General features: G+C 29.2%; 2 protein-coding genes across 2 annotated transcripts; both read right to left on the reverse strand.

The window, feature by feature from the left end:
- Window positions 1-3445: 3445 nt before the first annotated feature.
- LOC112743124 (F-box/LRR-repeat protein At3g48880) lies at window positions 3446-5062 on the reverse strand. The gene is made up of 2 exons (XM_025792342.1): window positions 4686-5062; window positions 3446-4010 (listed from the first exon to the last, which is right to left on the reverse strand). Exons 1-2 carry the CDS (start codon window positions 5060-5062, stop codon window positions 3446-3448), a joined length of 942 nt encoding a protein of 313 aa, XP_025648127.1.
- A 5492-nt stretch (window positions 5063-10554) lies between these two features.
- LOC112740596 (F-box/LRR-repeat protein At3g48880) lies at window positions 10555-12305 on the reverse strand. The gene is made up of 2 exons (XM_025789239.3): window positions 11926-12305; window positions 10555-11240 (listed from the first exon to the last, which is right to left on the reverse strand). The coding sequence occupies exons 1-2, from the start codon at window positions 12294-12296 to the stop codon at window positions 10685-10687; spliced, it is 927 nt and encodes a 308-aa protein (XP_025645024.1). The 5' UTR covers window positions 12297-12305; the 3' UTR covers window positions 10555-10684.
- Between the last annotated feature and the right edge of the window lie 5011 nt (window positions 12306-17316).

Below are 17316 nucleotides of genomic sequence, written 5' to 3' on the forward strand. Positions count from 1 at the left end.
ATCAACTATCAACTAAGGATGAAATCCGGTGAGACGGTCTGCCAAGAGTTTTAAATCTAGCCGTCAATGAATCTGGCTTGATCTAATAAAAACAAATATTTAGGCTTAAATTTATAGTAAAGTCTTTTCATTTTAAGAGATTAAATTTAAACTTACTGAAAGATTTACAAGACTAGTCAAATTAGTCTGGACCTATTCAAAATTACTATGCATATAAATTATTTTCTAAAATATTATACGTGAGGTTTGTATTCTAAACCATTATTTAAAAATCTTATTATTTCTGCTAATCTATCGAATCTTTTTTTATAATTATATGAAAAAAATTATCTGTATCTTATTAGATCTTAGGCTTATTTAAAATTTTAGTCCAATTTAAACTTTTTATTTGTTAACAGACTCTAGGCCAGACTAATTTTTTTAAATAGATCGTACTCACACATTTAAACAGACCTTTAACAAATTACAATCCTGATCTTTTAACAATAAAACCTCACATGACCTAGTGTGTTTTCATCCTAGTACCAACGAGCAAATCAATATAGAAAGAGACACATATATGAGACGTTTTATACCACTTCATGACTATATATAATGCATGCAACTTTTCGTACTTAGCTTGCACCTAGGGACATTTATGTGAATTTCATAGCTATAACTTAGTGTTTAATTTTGCTTAATTTATTTTTATAATAAATTTTAAATATTTAATAATTATTTATTTTTTTATTTTTAAAATTAAATATTAATTTTTAACTTTTTTTAATAAGTTAGACAAATATTTTTAGACATTATAACAAATTAACAATTATCTTTAATATATAAGGAGATTAATACTTAATAGATATCCATCTTTTTCCTTTAAAGTGGACTTTAGGTCTTTAACAGTATGATTTTTTTTTACTCAAGTTAAAGCAAGTAGTCATGATTTTTGTCCTAAATAATTAACACTATTTTATTTCTAACAAATAACACATCTAATTTTGTATATAAGAATATAAATTATCCAACATAAATATTTGTTGTGAGAGTTATTTGAAATTGAGTTGTTTTGAGCTTGAACATAAAGTCTAAACGCTTTTGAATTATCTGTCCGATATCTTCTCCAACGAGGATGAATCCGTTCGAGTTGTTTGTGCAGAAGTGGGGGTACGTAGTAGTTGCAAAAAACTCGAAAGCTTAAGTCAGCAAGAGTTTTAACAGGTTTTTAGTAGATTGGATTCGAAATATACCTGAGGGTGTCAGAGTATTTATAGGTGTAGATGTAGAATCAATAACTATTTTTTAAAGTAGTTCCGCCTTTGATGATGGATAGTCGTTTCCCTCTTATTAAGGAGGTTGTTAAGGTCTCCTTTTTAGAAGCGGATGAGAGATAGTCGAAGTTGGCTACTTGTTTATAAGTTGGACCGAAATCATGTTGTTGTGCCCGACCTTTGTGAGGTCGGGTGAGACGATGTTGATTAGATCGCCTCTTTTAATTGGGCTTTATTCATTTTGGGTCTGACTGTATTTTTGGGTTAGGGTATGAATAATGTCCCTATTTGAGGCCGAGCTTTATTAGGTGGGACTCAAGCATTTGTAGGCCAGACTGATCTCTTGTGGTGTCGGCGCATCACATCGAGCATACCACCTTTTGAGGGATTAGGTTGGGTACTCAACGTGATTTTTATGAACCTGAAGCATTACGTCTTTTCGTAATCATTTGGATGTTTCTCTAGGGTTACTTTTAATAACCGTGCACGCCATAAATGAGGGGGTGAATTTGTTATTTTGCCCCTTGGGTTTTATAAATATCTGACCCCTTTTTTTTCCTTCTTTTTGCTTCTTCTGAAACGTTTTGCTTTATTCTTGGTCAAAGTCTTTGATCTTCTTCGTTGCAACTGTTTTTTCAAGTCATAGCAATTCTTGGTGAAATGTCCATATATCTTGTGATATTTGCAGTATTCTGTCCGACTTCCACCATTCTTGTTTTTGATGGGCCAAGGTGGTGGAAGCTTTTTGATATGGCAGATCTTTCTGTAGATGTCAACAAGAGAAACTCGCAAGGGGTATAATTATGATACCTTTGAAGCTTCTCTGAGCTATACTCATCCTTTTTTTTTTGCTTCTTTCTCTTTATCCTGAGTATGGTGAGAAAGATTTTGTCTTGGAGTCAGCTCTCTTAGTTAGGCATTCTCTTTCATGTTGATGTGTTTTTCTGCTCACTCTTGTACCTCGTACAGAGAAGTCGAATGTCATTTTGCTCTGGATTGGGAGAATCGTTGATGCCATTAACTAGCCCCATTATCATTACCTCTAGAGGCAAAGTTTGAATCTCCAAGCAGGCTTTGTTGAATCTTTCCATATAAGTTCGGAGAGTTTCTCCAATCTCTTGTTTGACCGCTAGGAGGCTTGGAGCATGTTTGACTTTGTCTTTCTGGATTGAGAATCGAGTGAAAAACTTTCTTGCAAGATCGTCAAAGCAGGTCACGGACCTTGGTGGTAGACTATCAAACCACTTTATCGACGTTTTGGTTAATGTCGTCGGGAACACTTTGCAACGAGTTGCATTTGACGCGTCAACCAAGTGCATCCGGCTTTTTAAGTTGCTTAAGTGATGTCTCGGGTCAGCCGTTCCATCATAGAGGTCCATGTTAAGACTTTTAAAGTTTCTGAGAATCCTAACCCGCATGATCTCTTCGATAAATAAATCTTTCCCTCCAAAGAGGGTTTCTTCCCGATTTACATGATTGTTCCAAACTCATCGCTTATTTAGAGGTCCATGATTCTTCTGGATCTGCATGATTGTTCCAAACCATCATAGAGGTCCATGTTGATTGCTTATTTAGATAAATTGGACCAAACTCATATCGTTGTGCTTTGTGCTCGACCTCTTTAAAATCGGATGAGTATTGATTAGATCACCTCTCTTAATTAGACTTTTTCATTTTGAATTTGGCTGTTTTTGGGTCAGAGTATAATATGAACAATACTCATATATCTTTATGCCAAAACAAGAATAACAGTAATTCATAATAACTACTTACATGAGAGTAATTCAAATTGTGTTCACGTGAATATATGTATATTCAACGACTAACATATCTGTTATGTAGCAGTTTAAAGAAAAAATTGGTTTATCCTTAAGAAAAAAGAAAAAAAAAACCGGTAGTCTAGTTTAATTCAAGTAAACCTCTCTTTTTTTATTTTTATCGACGGGCAATATAACATATATGTCGGTTATGAGATTGTACATCTGCACGTGAAAACAAGTTTGACCATCTTAATAAAAAAAGGTTTACCAAATGTATAGGATATATAATGATGATCAAGGACCAACTAACAATAACTAAAAAGAAAGACAAAAGAAAATGAAGAAAATGTTTATGAAATTTATTTCATCATAACCAACCATATTTATTTCAAGCTTCTTCATTCATCAAGATATAATTTATTCAAACCCATCTCAATAATGTGCTAGAGATGTTATATCATCTTGACGCCAAAGATCCTCAAAGACTTCATATGGCTTCTTCATCAGATAGTTTTCACCGATCTTATTCTTGCATATGACACACCTTTTACTTAGACAAAAGAGAACCTTTCTCAAATGATGGATCGGCCATTGATGTTGCAATTGGCGAAAAGTGTACAAAACAAGCTGGGTTGATGGGTCAGGCTTGTCCATGATGAGACTGTGGCAGAGGTTAACAGTCTCCAAATACTTCAAGTTCTCAAGCACACAGCACAATGCTTTAAAGTTCACTATTATGGATTGAATGCTCAAGAACTTGAGATTTGGGGTGTGTTTGATTAAGGCTCTAGCATGATCCATTTCGAAGCAGCTAGTGATTTTCAATTCGGTGATTCCTTTGCAGTATTTGCCAATTGCTGAAAAAATCTCATCATGATTGGTCATGCGGGTAATTGTGATGGATTCAAGCCCTCCCCATAAACTAAATGCATGTTCAATTGTTTCTTTTGATAAGTTGCACAAGGCAGGTAGAACTAACCTTTTCAGATTTGGAGTCCTGCCCAAAAATATAATAGGTAAGAAACTTTACCTCAATAATAATAATAAATAATTTAGATCCTTTAAAATAACAAAATTAGTAAATAATGATTATATTCACATAGCAGATTCTTGTATGAATTTATTTGAATCTTTTTAAATTTCTCGTTCAAACACTATAAATAAATAATTTAATACATGTTTAAGATACAGCTTAGTTTTAGATTATTACTGAATTGAGTATCAAAATCTTTTGTAGATACACCTTATTATTCTAGATATGCTAACTTGGAGAATAAAAAATTCTACCGCAGCTTCATATGCTGATGTTAGAATTTTATGTTCTACAACTCAACTTGATGAAGTTATCTTAATCTATATACTTTGGCACCCTTCTATATTTCTATCTTATTAGAAATAATATCTAAAGACACTAGAGAGAATAATAGTTGAAAAACTAAATCTTATATTATTACCGTCCAAAGAAAAAATTAGTCTCATCTCCTATTGATATTAAAAAAAAAAAGATCTCAAAAAAATTCTATTTCAATAGTATATATTATGCCTATCAAATCACATAAACGAAGTGCTCAAATCAGTCACCTATCATAATTTTTTAGACATACATACACTTTATAAATGTAATATAGCATAATTATGCAATTTGAGCATAAACAATTAAAAGTAGTGTTACCTTTCGGCAACAAGGAGCAAGTGTTTGTCCTTTATGTAAGCATAGAAATTAAACACAAAACAGCGAATGTGTCCTATTTCGCTTTGAGTTAAGATTCCTCTCAAGATTTTAGTCATTCTTTCACTTGAATCTTCAAGGTTCCAAGATCCTAGAATCTTGGGTATGTTAAAAGGCTTATAGCAGAGTACACTAAGGTCAAGCTTATGCCAAAGTTTAGGGTCACTACGAGCTTCACGCCAAATTTTACACGCTCTTGATACTGTTGCAAGCTCAACAACATTAAGGGCCATGAAAATATTCACCAACAACTCGTAGTATAGAACATCATTGATGTTTCTAGCATCGCTGTTATTGGATTCCACACACTTTTTTTTCATTGTTCAAAAGTTTTTCTGCACGAATCATTAAAACCTTAATTAATGTATGTCAAATGCATGAGATTGTAAAAGAAATTTTATGGAAATAAAGCATTTTAAATTGATTGAACTATATATATAACTGCGTATGCTAAGAACAACCTCATAAATGAAATATTCTTCTTGTAATAACAAAACGTTTCATTCTTAATGTCACATAAATTTTTGAATCTTACCGGTCTTAGATCAGTCAATTTTCATATCGTATAGATACCCAAATTTTAAAAACACGAATTAACAAGATAGAGAAACTGAAGATTTTTTCTATGATCATATTTGACTCAAGACCTTATATTATGCACTCCTTTTTTCTTCTCAAATAACTGTTCATTTTTTAGTATTTTTTTTCTGCCCAAATTAATGGAATTGAATATTATTAATACTATAATTTCTTCTTCAATCATACCCCAAAATTAATGGATGAAAGAGAATACAACTAAAATAATTAAAAAGAGTAATTATTGTTATTAAGATCATTTTGACCTATTTTTTAACACATTTTAACAAACTTTTTAAGGCAAGTACTTAGTATCATTCAGAAATCAAAGGTAAATTATTTTTTCTTATATACACTTTTTTTGAACAACCTAAATAATAAGTTAAAAAAAATTATTTCATGTATTAAATGTTGGAGATATTTTTTTTGGTTTGCCAAGGACTAATTTCCTAACACTTGTTTAAGTGGACTAGTGAGCTAACCGCTTGACCAACTTAACTTGATTTTAAATGTTAGAGATATAATTATTTATATATTTTTTTCTAATAATTTAAACTTAAAAAAAATTGATTTCATGACATAATATCCTAACTTCTATGATTGAAAGCTCTAGAGTTTATTTTTTATCAAACCTAAATAAAAATTCAGTATAAAAGAAATAAAAAAAAATCTATACAAAAAATTCAGAAAAAATTCACACAAATCTAAAAAGAGGTAAGAAATTTAAAAAAAAATGTCACACAAATTCAAAAAGATACTTTTGCACAAAAGATGTGTTAGACATTTTTTTGGTGACTAAAGATATGTTGCATATATAACTATTCATATGTCTCTTATTATTACGTTGAGCTTTTGAAAAAAATGAAAACCATTAAAAAAATGTGCAAAATAGATCTATTATGCAACAATACATATGATGAGAAAATAACATACCCTCTAATTTTGAAATGGTGGCAAAATAATTGTCTTTTTTATAATTCGTGTAAAATTCAAAATAAACATAAACATATATTTAAGAATGGATGAAACATTTGACTTGAACAAAAGTTTCGAACAATATGATTTAACCGTATTTATGTATAATCAATTTCTTTACGAAATGAAAAAATAAATTTGTTAAAAGATATAGATAAAATTGTAGAGCTCGAGTCTCCAAGGTTAGGGATACAATCATGGAATGAAATACGACAAGAAAAAGAAATAAGCGTACCTCCTATGTCACTCTCTTTGATTTGTGGTGAATAAAAGATTGAAAAAGATTGAAATTTAGACTCTATGTAATTTATAAAGAACCAGTCAAGACCTTATAAAATTCTATAAAATTTAATATACTGTTCAACTAGAAATTGTATGAAAAAAAATAATTGATCAACAGAAAAATTTACAATTACAACCTTTAGTCATTCATAACTATCATTTTGAATTTTCTAATACGTTTACCCATTAATAAATTAGTTATATTAGGTGTACATAAAAAATTAACCATTAAATCAATCATTCATATAAAATATATATTAAAATATAAAATACATATTTAAAATAAATAAAATAATATATATAAAGGCTAATTTGGTAACTAATATTAAATGTGCATATACCATTTTTGTTTTTAAATATAATGCATTCAACAAAAAACAAAAACAGCATTTATTAGGAATTAAAAAACTAATTTAATTTGTTTCGTCATTAAATAATGTAACATTATCTTTTTCCGGTCATAACTGATGAGAGAAAACAAAAGTAGTAAGATCATTAGCTTTTAATTTGTTAGATTTTTTTCTTTTTTGTGAGGCTCAAATTTAATTTTTTGAGTGTCTTCTTGTATATTTGCATTATTACCCTAATTAGAATTTTTGGGGCATTTGAGAGTGAAAGAGAGCAGCCACAAAATAGGAATAGCAACGGGACAGAGTGAGGGTGGGAGATACCTTTCCGCTCCCCGTCTGCACCCCTAGATTTGCTTCTCATCCCCGCTCCAATCCTCATCATGGGGGAATATTGTCCCCAATCTCTATTTTTCGCGAATTTTTATTCTCCGTGGGGTCCCATTCCCTATCTTCCTATATTGATCATTTATATGAAAGTTGTAATAAAAAATAAAAAAATATTATAACAACATACAAGGACACAGTCACGTAATGTTGAAGAGGGAAAGGACGCCGCGATCAGAGACAATGAGGCGGCAAGGAGGTGACGACACTATGAGCACTGAGTAGGAATGGCAATGGGTATGATTGTGATGCTATAGGAGATTTGGATTTGCGAGTTTTGGCCTTCTGGGGTTACTAGGAAGTGGGACGACACAATATTAGTGTTATCGAGAGAAGGGAAGACACTTTTAAAATTAGGGTTAGATTTTTCAATATATATATATATATATATATATGGTATGTGAAATGACTAAAACATTTATATTAGAATAAATTATTAAGGGTATTTAAGTAAATTTAATAATTCGGAGATTATCGAAAATGGGGCGGGGATCCCCGCTCGGGTCTCCATGTCAGCCTCGGAGAGATTTTGGCCCCATTCCAACGGAGAAAATTCTCCGTCTTCGGATCCCCATTTGGGGCAGTTCCCGTGCTTCGGAGAGTTTTGTCATCCCTACCACAAAGTGATAGAGAAGAGGAAAAAACAGAATTTCCATTTTTGTGCAAAGTAACAGATTTCAAACAGCAGATTCTCATTCTCTCATTGTTGGATCGGCCTGAAATTTGAACTGTAGCTTTATCTCATCTTGTTCTTCATTCTAAACGGTGGAGATTTTGATTGGAAGTTTTCAGAGAGAGAAATATGCTTCAAACATCAGCTTTATTATTGGATATTTTTCATCTTCTTGTTACTCATTTGTAAGCTTTGGTGCTTTGACACACAGAAGGATTAGACGCAGCGATTGGAGGCCGAGACCCAGCAATCTCAGCTGCCTGATGGGAATGACAAAGCCGGCTTCGAGACCTCAATGGTAGATAGGGATCGAATTCGGCGCAACACCACCTTTGAGCCCCCACAAGAATCGTCGCTTCGAGTTGGAGTCGTTCTTCATTAGTGGTCTCCACTCCTCTGCGTTGGCGGCTTCCTCTGCCTCTGCCACCAGCCTTGTCGATCCCTAGGAGGTTGTTGACTTGAGGGAGGAGGAGCAGAAGCTGACACAGAAGCTTCACCAGTAAGCGGAGTAGTCTGAGCAGAGGTACAACGATCTTCTTGCATGCGTGGGAGGAGCCGTTGCAATCAGCTCGGACTTGACGGAGAAGCTGAAGTAGCTCAATCAATTGCGACAGCAAATGAAGGAGTACAACTAGTAGATACGCGCTGGAGGCAGCGGCGCTGCTGATTCCAAAGGCAACGCTGCTGGTGGGGCACCCACATCAGCACCTTCTTCACGCCTTAGCAGGGGAGCCACGACGACGACAATGACGATTACCGGGGTTTATAGGGGTTGGGGTTTTATTTTTTTTTCTTTGTCTACTTCATTATACTCTACTTTTGTGACATTAATTTGTATTTCAGATCATTTATTTTTAACAAAATAATTTGTTAATTTTTGATAATTTTATATTTCTGCTAATAATTTTGTTAACTTAATTCGACTACTAATTGTGGTTTATTAGTGTCCAAAAAAATAAAAATAAAATAAAAAATACTACCATCGGATAATTGTCAACTCAGTCTCGACAAATGCATTGAAAACACCGATGGAAAATCCGCTGGTAACAAGCCGTTTATACCGTCAACCCTGGGACGACGGTAAACTGATTACTCGCGAATTTATTTGATGAATCCAACGGTAAATCTAACGATACTTAAAATTTTTCTTAGTGTAGGTGCTAATAAATTAGCAACCAATTTTGAGACCAATAATTTTTCAGCATGTTTTTTATGTTGGTTGCCAAATCGGTCGCTGGAGATAAAATTAGCAATTGATTTTAGCGACCAACTGCTTTATCCCCTTATATTTTAATTAGTCGTTGAATTAGTAGTTAATTTTATCATCAGTGGCGGATTTAGAAACCAACTCCTTAGTAACCGATTTAGTGACCAACAATTTTTAGCCTAGTTTTTTGTGATCTACTACTTTATCACCTTAGTTTTTTGTTAGTCGTTGAATTGGTCACTAATTTTTATTATTAGCGATCGATTTAGAGATCAACACCTTAGCGATCAATTTAGCAACTAACAAATTTTCAGCTATTTTTTATGTTAGTATCTAAATCGGTTGCTAATGATAAAATTAGCTATCGATTTTGTGACTGATATAGTTTTTATTACCAAAAAATGTTGGTCACTAAGTTCGCTTGCTAATTCCTAATTTAGCTTCTAACTAGAATGATTTTTGTGGCAGTCGCTAAATCGGTTTCTAAATTAGAAATTAGCGACCAACTTTTTTTTTATATAAAAAAATAATTGGTCACTATTAGCAACTGATTTTGTTGGTCACTAAAATCGGTTGCTATTTCAGTAATTTTTTTATAGTGTTTCAATAGTTGACTAAATTTAAGGGCAGATATGGGTACCTAATGATAATTGTTTCGGTATAGAGTGAGTTTGAGTAGTGGTCGTCCCACACTTCCAAAACATAAATTTTAATGAGACAGATTATTGAATTTGATAAATTCAGTTTGGTGAATTTAAATTTTTTTTAAGATTGCTTAAATAGAATTTGTAATTTAGTTTGATAATTTTAAGGAGAGTGCTAGGGGAACAATGAAAATTTTGAACAATATGAACAACCACCAATCAAATAAAAATACACTACACCCTAATTTAATGTTACTAATTAAATTTACTCTTTTAATCCTATTAATTCACATTGTTTACACATTATTCAAAAATTTTGTTTGTTACCTATACTTTTCCTAATTTTAATTATTATATTTGTAACTTACATGATATTTTAGTACTTTATATTTTTTTTAGGACATAGATTATATTTTAGGTAGGACCATAAGAGAAATGTCATAAAAACAAAGACAAAATGTATCACGTTTAAGATTGGACGAGTATGAATATGAGTATAAATATGAATATATATGGATTTATAAAGCACTGACGACGATTATAGATTTGAGACAATAAATAAAATATTTGCAAATAATAGAAAGAGTAATGGAATAGATAGTTAATATTCGGAACATGTATGGTATTGGAATATGTGTTCACTTCTTCCCATTGCCATTCTTAGATATTAGCAAGACTATTTCATTTCCCCGAATAACAGCTAATTTTGCATATAGGAATATAAATTATCCAACATAGATACTCATATATATTTATGGCAAAACAAGAATAACAGTCATTCATAATAGCTACTTCCATGAAAGTAATTCAAATGTTGTATGTTCAAACAACCACATTTATTTCAAGCTTCTTTATTCATGATCATATAATTTATTCACGATTTCATATAATGCCTTCTTCGTCAAATAATTTTGACCCGCCATCCTATTCTTGCATATGGCACACCCGTTATTACTTTGACAAGTCAGAATCTTTCTCAAACGGTGGAGGAGCGGCCATTGATGATGTTGCAATTGGTGAGAAGTGTACAAAACAACCCGGTTTGATGTGTCAGGCTTGTCTATGATGAGACTATGGCAGATGTTCACAATCTCCAAATGCTTCAAGTTCTCAAGCACACAGCGCAATGCTCTAAAGCTCACTATTATGGATTGAAGGCTCAAGAACTTGAGATTTGGAGTGTGTTCAATCAAGGCTCTAGCATGATCCATTTCAAAGCCAATAGTGAATTTCAGACCGGTAATTCCTTTGCAGTATTTGCCAATTGCAGGAAAAATGTCCTTATGATTGATCATGCGGGTAATTGTGATGGATTCAAGCCCTACCCATAAACTAATTGCATGTTCAATTGCTTCTTTTGATAAGTTGCATATGGCAGGTAGAACTAACATTTTCAGATTTGGAGTCCTGCCAGAAAATATGATACATGAGAAACTCTACCTCAGTAATAATAATAATGAGAAAGTTAATAAATAATGGTTATATTCACGTAAAATCTTATATGAATTTATTCAATTTGTTTTTATTTTTTTTATAAACTATAAATAAATAATTTAACACTTGTTTAAGATGTTTAATTTATTTCTAATTCTTATGTCTTTTCATTTTAGATTATTACTAATGTGAGCGTCAAAAACTTTAGTAGATACACCTTATTATCTAGATTTACTAACTTGAAGAATAAAAAGTTTTGCCATAGCTTTTGTATCCTCATGCTACAACTTTATATTCTACAACTTAACTTGAAGTTATCTTAATATAAAATTGTCTCAATTTCGTCCCGTCGTCAATTTTGTTAACAACTTATTAATGACAGACAACGTTGAGACAATTTTAAAATGATAGGAACTTGAATAGAACAATTTAAACGTTAGAAAAAAACATTGAGTACAAAACGATACTCTACTCGAAAAAAATATCTTAAAAAATTCTGCTTCAATAGTATTACCTATCAAACCACACAAATGAAGTGCTCAAAGCCTCAAACCAGTCACCAATCATAATTTTTTAGACATACATACACTTTATGTATATAATATAGCATATATGATTATGCAATCCGAGCACAAAGAATAATTGAAAGTAGTGTTACCTTTCAGCAACAAGGAGCAAGTGTTCGTCCTTTAAGTAAGCATAGTAATTGAACACAAAACAACGAATGTGCCTTACTTCGCTCAGAGTTAAGATTCCCCTCAAGACTTTAGTCAGTCTTTCACTTGAATCTTTCCAAGATCCTAGCATTCTGGGTATGTTAAAAGGCTTATTGCAAAGTATACTAAGGTCAAGCTTATGCCAAAGTTTAGGATCACTACGAGCTTCACGCCAAATTTTACACACTCTTGATACTGTTGCAAGCTCTACAACATTAAGGAACATGAAAATATTCACCAACAACTCGTAGTATAAAACATCATTGATGTTTCTAGCATCGTTGTTATTGGATTTCACACACTTTTTTTTCATTTTTCAAAATTTTTCCTGCATGAATAATCATTAAAACCTTAATTAATATATGTCAATTGTCAAATGCATGAGATTGTTAAAGAAATTATATGAAAAAAAAAAGCATTTTAAATTGATTGAACTATATATATAACTGCGTATAGGCTAAGAACATCTTCATAAATTAAATGAATTGTTCTTCTTGTAATAACAAAATGCTTCATTCTTAATGTCACATGGATTTTTGAATCTTACTAGTCGTAGATTAGCCAATTTCCATGTCGTTTAATGAACTAGGCCATAATCAAAACATAGGATTGAAAATCTAACAAAATTAAAGATAGATACTCACTTTTTAAAAACACGAATTAACAAGCCAGAGAAACTGAAAATTTTTTCTATGATCATATTTGACCCAAGACCTTACGCACTTCTTTTCTTCTCAAATAAGTGTTATTTTTTAGAAATTTTTTCTCTCTACAAATCAATGGAATTGAATATTCTCAATACTATGATCTCTTCTTCAATGATTCCCCAAAATTAATTAATGGATGAAAGAGAATACAACTAAAATAATAAAGAAGAGTAATTATTGTTATTAAAGATAATTTTGACCTACTTTTTAACACATTTCAACAAATTTTTTAAGGTAAGTATACTTAGTATCATTCAGAAATCAGAGGTAAATTACTTTTTCTTAAATTACAACTAAGATCTATTATGCAACAATATATATGATGAGAAGATAATGTACCCTCTAATTTTAAAATGGTGCCAAAGCAACTATCTTTTTTTTTTAATTCTTGTAAAATTCAAAATAAACATATATTCAAGAATGGATGAAACATTTGACTTGAAAAAAAGTTTCGAACAATATGATTTAACCGTATTTATGTATAATCAATTTCTTCACGAAACGAAAACAACAAATTTGTTAAAAGATAAAGATAAAATTGTAGATCTCAAGTCTACAAAGTTAGGATACAATCATAGACAGACTAAAATGAAATATGACAAGGAAAAGAAATAAGCGTACCTCCTATGTCACTCTCTTTGATTTGTGATGAACAAAAGATGGAAGAAGACTGAAATTTAGACAAAAGACGGAAGAAGACTGAATGACTGAAGAAGACTCAAATTTAGATGTGTGTATGTGCGCGTGCGCGCGCGTGTTGACTAATATTTAATGTGTATATACTATTTTTGTTTTTAAATACAATGCTTCCAAAGAAAAATAAAAACAGCATTTATTAGGAATTAAAAAAGTTTTTGTCATTAAATAATGTAACATTATCTTTTCCCGGTCATAATTGATGAGAGAAAAGAAATGTAGTAAACGAAAATATTTGATAACAAAAAAATTAATAAAAAATATTAAAATTTATCTTATTTAATATTTAATAATTATTTATTAATTATTATAACAAATTCTAGCTTTTTTTTATCTCTATAGTATTATCAAATAATAAAATAACTAATATCCAAGTAACATGTGTCATAAACACACAGATTATTTATTTATTTATTTATTTTATGTAAAAAATACAAAGTTTATATTTTTAATATTTATTTTATATTTATTAAAATACAAAAATTTAACAATTTTTATTAATGATGTTTATAATGAGCATTTCCAATGTAAAATATTTCTTTTTATAATAGAGATGACAATTTAAGCCGATCCAACTTGATCCAATCTTGTGAATGGGTGTGAAATTTTTAATAGTTGGCTAAATTTAGAGACATGTATAAATAATACCTTATGATAAATATATATTTAAGAATGGATGAAATATTTGACTTAAAAAAAAATTTCGAACAATATGATTTAACCGTATTTATGTATAATCAATTTCTTCACGAAATGAAAAAAACAAATTTGTTAGAATATAAAAATAAAATTGTAGAGCTCGAGTCTCCAAGATTAGGATACAATCATGGACGGACTAAAATGAAATATGACAAGAAAAAGAAATAAGTATACCTCCTATGTCATTCTCTTTTATTTGTGGGGAACAAAAAATTGAAAAAGACTGAAATTTAGATTCTATGTAATTTACAGAAAACCAGGCCAGTCAAGACCTTATAAAATTCTATAAAATTGAATATACTGTTCAACTAGAAATTGAACGAAAAAAATAATTGATCAATAAAAAAATTTACAATTACAACCTTTAGTCATTCATAACTATCATTTTGAATTTTCTATTACATTTACCAATTAATAAATTACATGAATATAATTTATAAATTTGCTATAGGTCTACATAAAAAATTAACCTCTAAATTAATTATTCGTATAAAATGTATATTAAAATAAAAAATATACATTTAAAATAACTAAAATAATATATGTGTTGACTAATTTAGTGACTAATATACTAATTTGGTGGCTAATATTTAATATGTATATACTATTTTTGTTTTTAAATATAATGCATTCAAGTCACCAAAAAAAATATATAATGCATTTAAAGAAAAACAAAAACAGCATTTATTAGTAATTAAAAAAGTTTTTTGTCATTAAATAATGTAGCATTATCTTTTTTCAGTCATAACTAATGAGAGAAAATAAAAGTAGTAAACGAAAATATTTGATAACAAAAAAATTAGTAAAAAATAGTTAAGATTTATCTTATTTTATATTTATTAATTATTTATTAATTATTGTAACAAGTTCTAGCTTTTTTTTAATCTTTATAGTATTACTAAATAGTAAAATAATTAGTATTTAAGTAACATGTGTCCTAAACACATAGATTATTTATTTATTTATTTTATGTAAAAATACAAAATTTAACCATTTTTACTAATGTTATAATGAGCATTTTCAATGGAGTCTCCAAGGTTAGGATACAATCATGGACAGATTAAAATGAAATATAACAAAAAAAAGAAATAAGTATATTTTCTATATTACATTCTTTGATTTATGGTGAACAAAAGACGGAAGAAAACTGAAATTTAGAGATTCTATGTAATTTATAGAGAACCAATCCAATTAAGGCCTTATAAAATTATATAAAATTAAATATAATGTTTAACTAGAAATTGTACGAAAACAAAAAAATAATTGGCTAACAAAAAATTTACAATTACATCATTCATAACTATTGTTTTGAATTTTCTAATACATTTACCAATTAATAAATTACATGAATATAATTTATACATTAATACATACATTAATTTTTAAATTTGTTATATTAGATGTACATACAAAATTAACTATTAAATTAGTCATTCATATAAAATATATATTAAAATATAAAATATATATTTAAAATAACTAAAATAATATATATGTGTACGTATGTGTGTGTAATGACTAATTTAGTGATTAATATTTAATGTGTATGTACTATTTTTGTTTTTAAATATATTGCATTTAAAGAAAAACAAAAACAGCATCGTCATTAAATAATGCAGTGTTATTTTTTTTCGATCATAAACAGCATCAATTAGGGATTAAAAAGTTTTTCGTCATTAAATAATGCAGTGTTATTTTTTTTCGATCATAAACAGCATCAATTAGGGATTAAAAAGTTTTTCGTCATTAAATAATGCAGTGTTATTTTTTTTCGATCATAACTGAGGAGAGAAAACAAAAGTAGTAAATGAAAATATTTAATAATAAAAGAATTAATAAAAAATAATTAAAATTTATCTTATTTAATATTTATTAATTATTTATTAATTATTGTAATAAATTTTAGCTTTTTTTATTTTTATAGTATTATCAAATAGTAAAATAATTAGTATTTAAGTTATATGTGTCCGAAACAGATAGATTATTTATTTATTTATTTATTTATTTATTTTATGTAAATAATACAAATTTTATATTTTTAATATTTATTTTATATTTATTAAAATAAAAAATTTAACACTTTTTATTAATAATGTTATAATGAGCATTTTAAATGATGTGTTTTTAGAGTATTATTTTTTATACTTTTAAAAAATGAATTGATTTAGAATTTTTATTGGAGTTTATTTATATCATCTTAGAGATACAGTATCATTTTAATGGAGAACCAATAAAATTTTATCACTCATATAATTATGTTAATGAAATAATTAAAAATAATATAAAATTTTAAATAAATCAAGACTAAATATTGGAAAAAAATATATTTTAATTTTAAATCACTATTTAATCCCACAAATATTCTTGTAAGATTCAAAAAGAAATTAAAATTAGAACTAGTATCCGTGATATTCGTCACATATTAACTAAATTAAAATAATAAAAAAATTATTTTTACTAGGGGTGAGCGATACCGGTGGCGACGTGTAGCGAGCCAAGTAACAACAGTGAAGTGGGATGATTATTGATGAATGTGAGGGTGGCAGCTGGTTGGAAAAGAAGAGGGTATTGAAGTGAAATGATTTGGTAAATTAGGGTTTGGGATGGTTATTTTTTTGAAACAACTAAGTGAATTTTTTTATTTAGGTAATTTGTAGAGTGTTTTTTATTTTTTTTATATGTATTGAGCTAAATATGCATTCCATTGTTTACATTGTTTAGATTTTTCATTGTCTTCCTAGCAGAGTTGTAAAAACAAAGACAAAATGTATCACGTTTAAGATTGGACGAGTATTGATATGAATATGTTTGTATGGGTTTGTAAGGTACTCGCGACGAATATAGATAGACTTGAGCCAATAAATAAAGAAAAAAAAAGGACAAATCGATGCCTGACCTTTTGGTCCGTGAATATTTAAGTCTTTAATAATTTTAAAATACATCTACGTCTCTGATTTTTTTAAAATTTAGACACATCGATCTCTAAGTCTAATTTTTCCAATTTAAAAAATTCTTCTTTGTGTGCATCCATATCAACCAGGTTAGTACAACGAGAATCACATTTAATTTTTTTATTGGGTCTGACAAATTCAAATAAATATCAAAGATTGATATGTCCAAAATTTTAAAAGGTCAGAAATTTAAATATATTTTTCAATCTTAAAAAATTTAAATATCCATAAATCAAAATGTCAAAAACTTATTTATTCTTTTCTCATAAATAAAATACTT

The sequence above is a fragment of the Arachis hypogaea genome, chromosome 14 (genome assembly GCF_003086295.3).
Source record: "Arachis hypogaea cultivar Tifrunner chromosome 14, arahy.Tifrunner.gnm2.J5K5, whole genome shotgun sequence".
Classification (NCBI taxonomy): Eukaryota; Viridiplantae; Streptophyta; class Magnoliopsida; order Fabales; family Fabaceae; genus Arachis; species Arachis hypogaea.

Coding starts and splice junctions, on each gene's coding strand:
- LOC112740596 (XM_025789239.3), bottom strand. CDS start 12,296: ATGAAAAAAAAGTGTGTGAAATCCAATAACAACGATGCTAGAAACATC. Junction 11,241..11,925: donor TTGCTCCTTGTTGCTGAAAG/GTAACACTACTT, acceptor ATTTTCTGGCAG/GACTCCAAATCTGAAAATGT.
- LOC112743124 (XM_025792342.1), bottom strand. CDS start 5,062: ATGAAAAAAAAGTGTGTGGAATCCAATAACAGCGATGCTAGAAACATC. Junction 4,011..4,685: donor TTGCTCCTTGTTGCCGAAAG/GTAACACTACTT, acceptor ATTTTTGGGCAG/GACTCCAAATCTGAAAAGGT.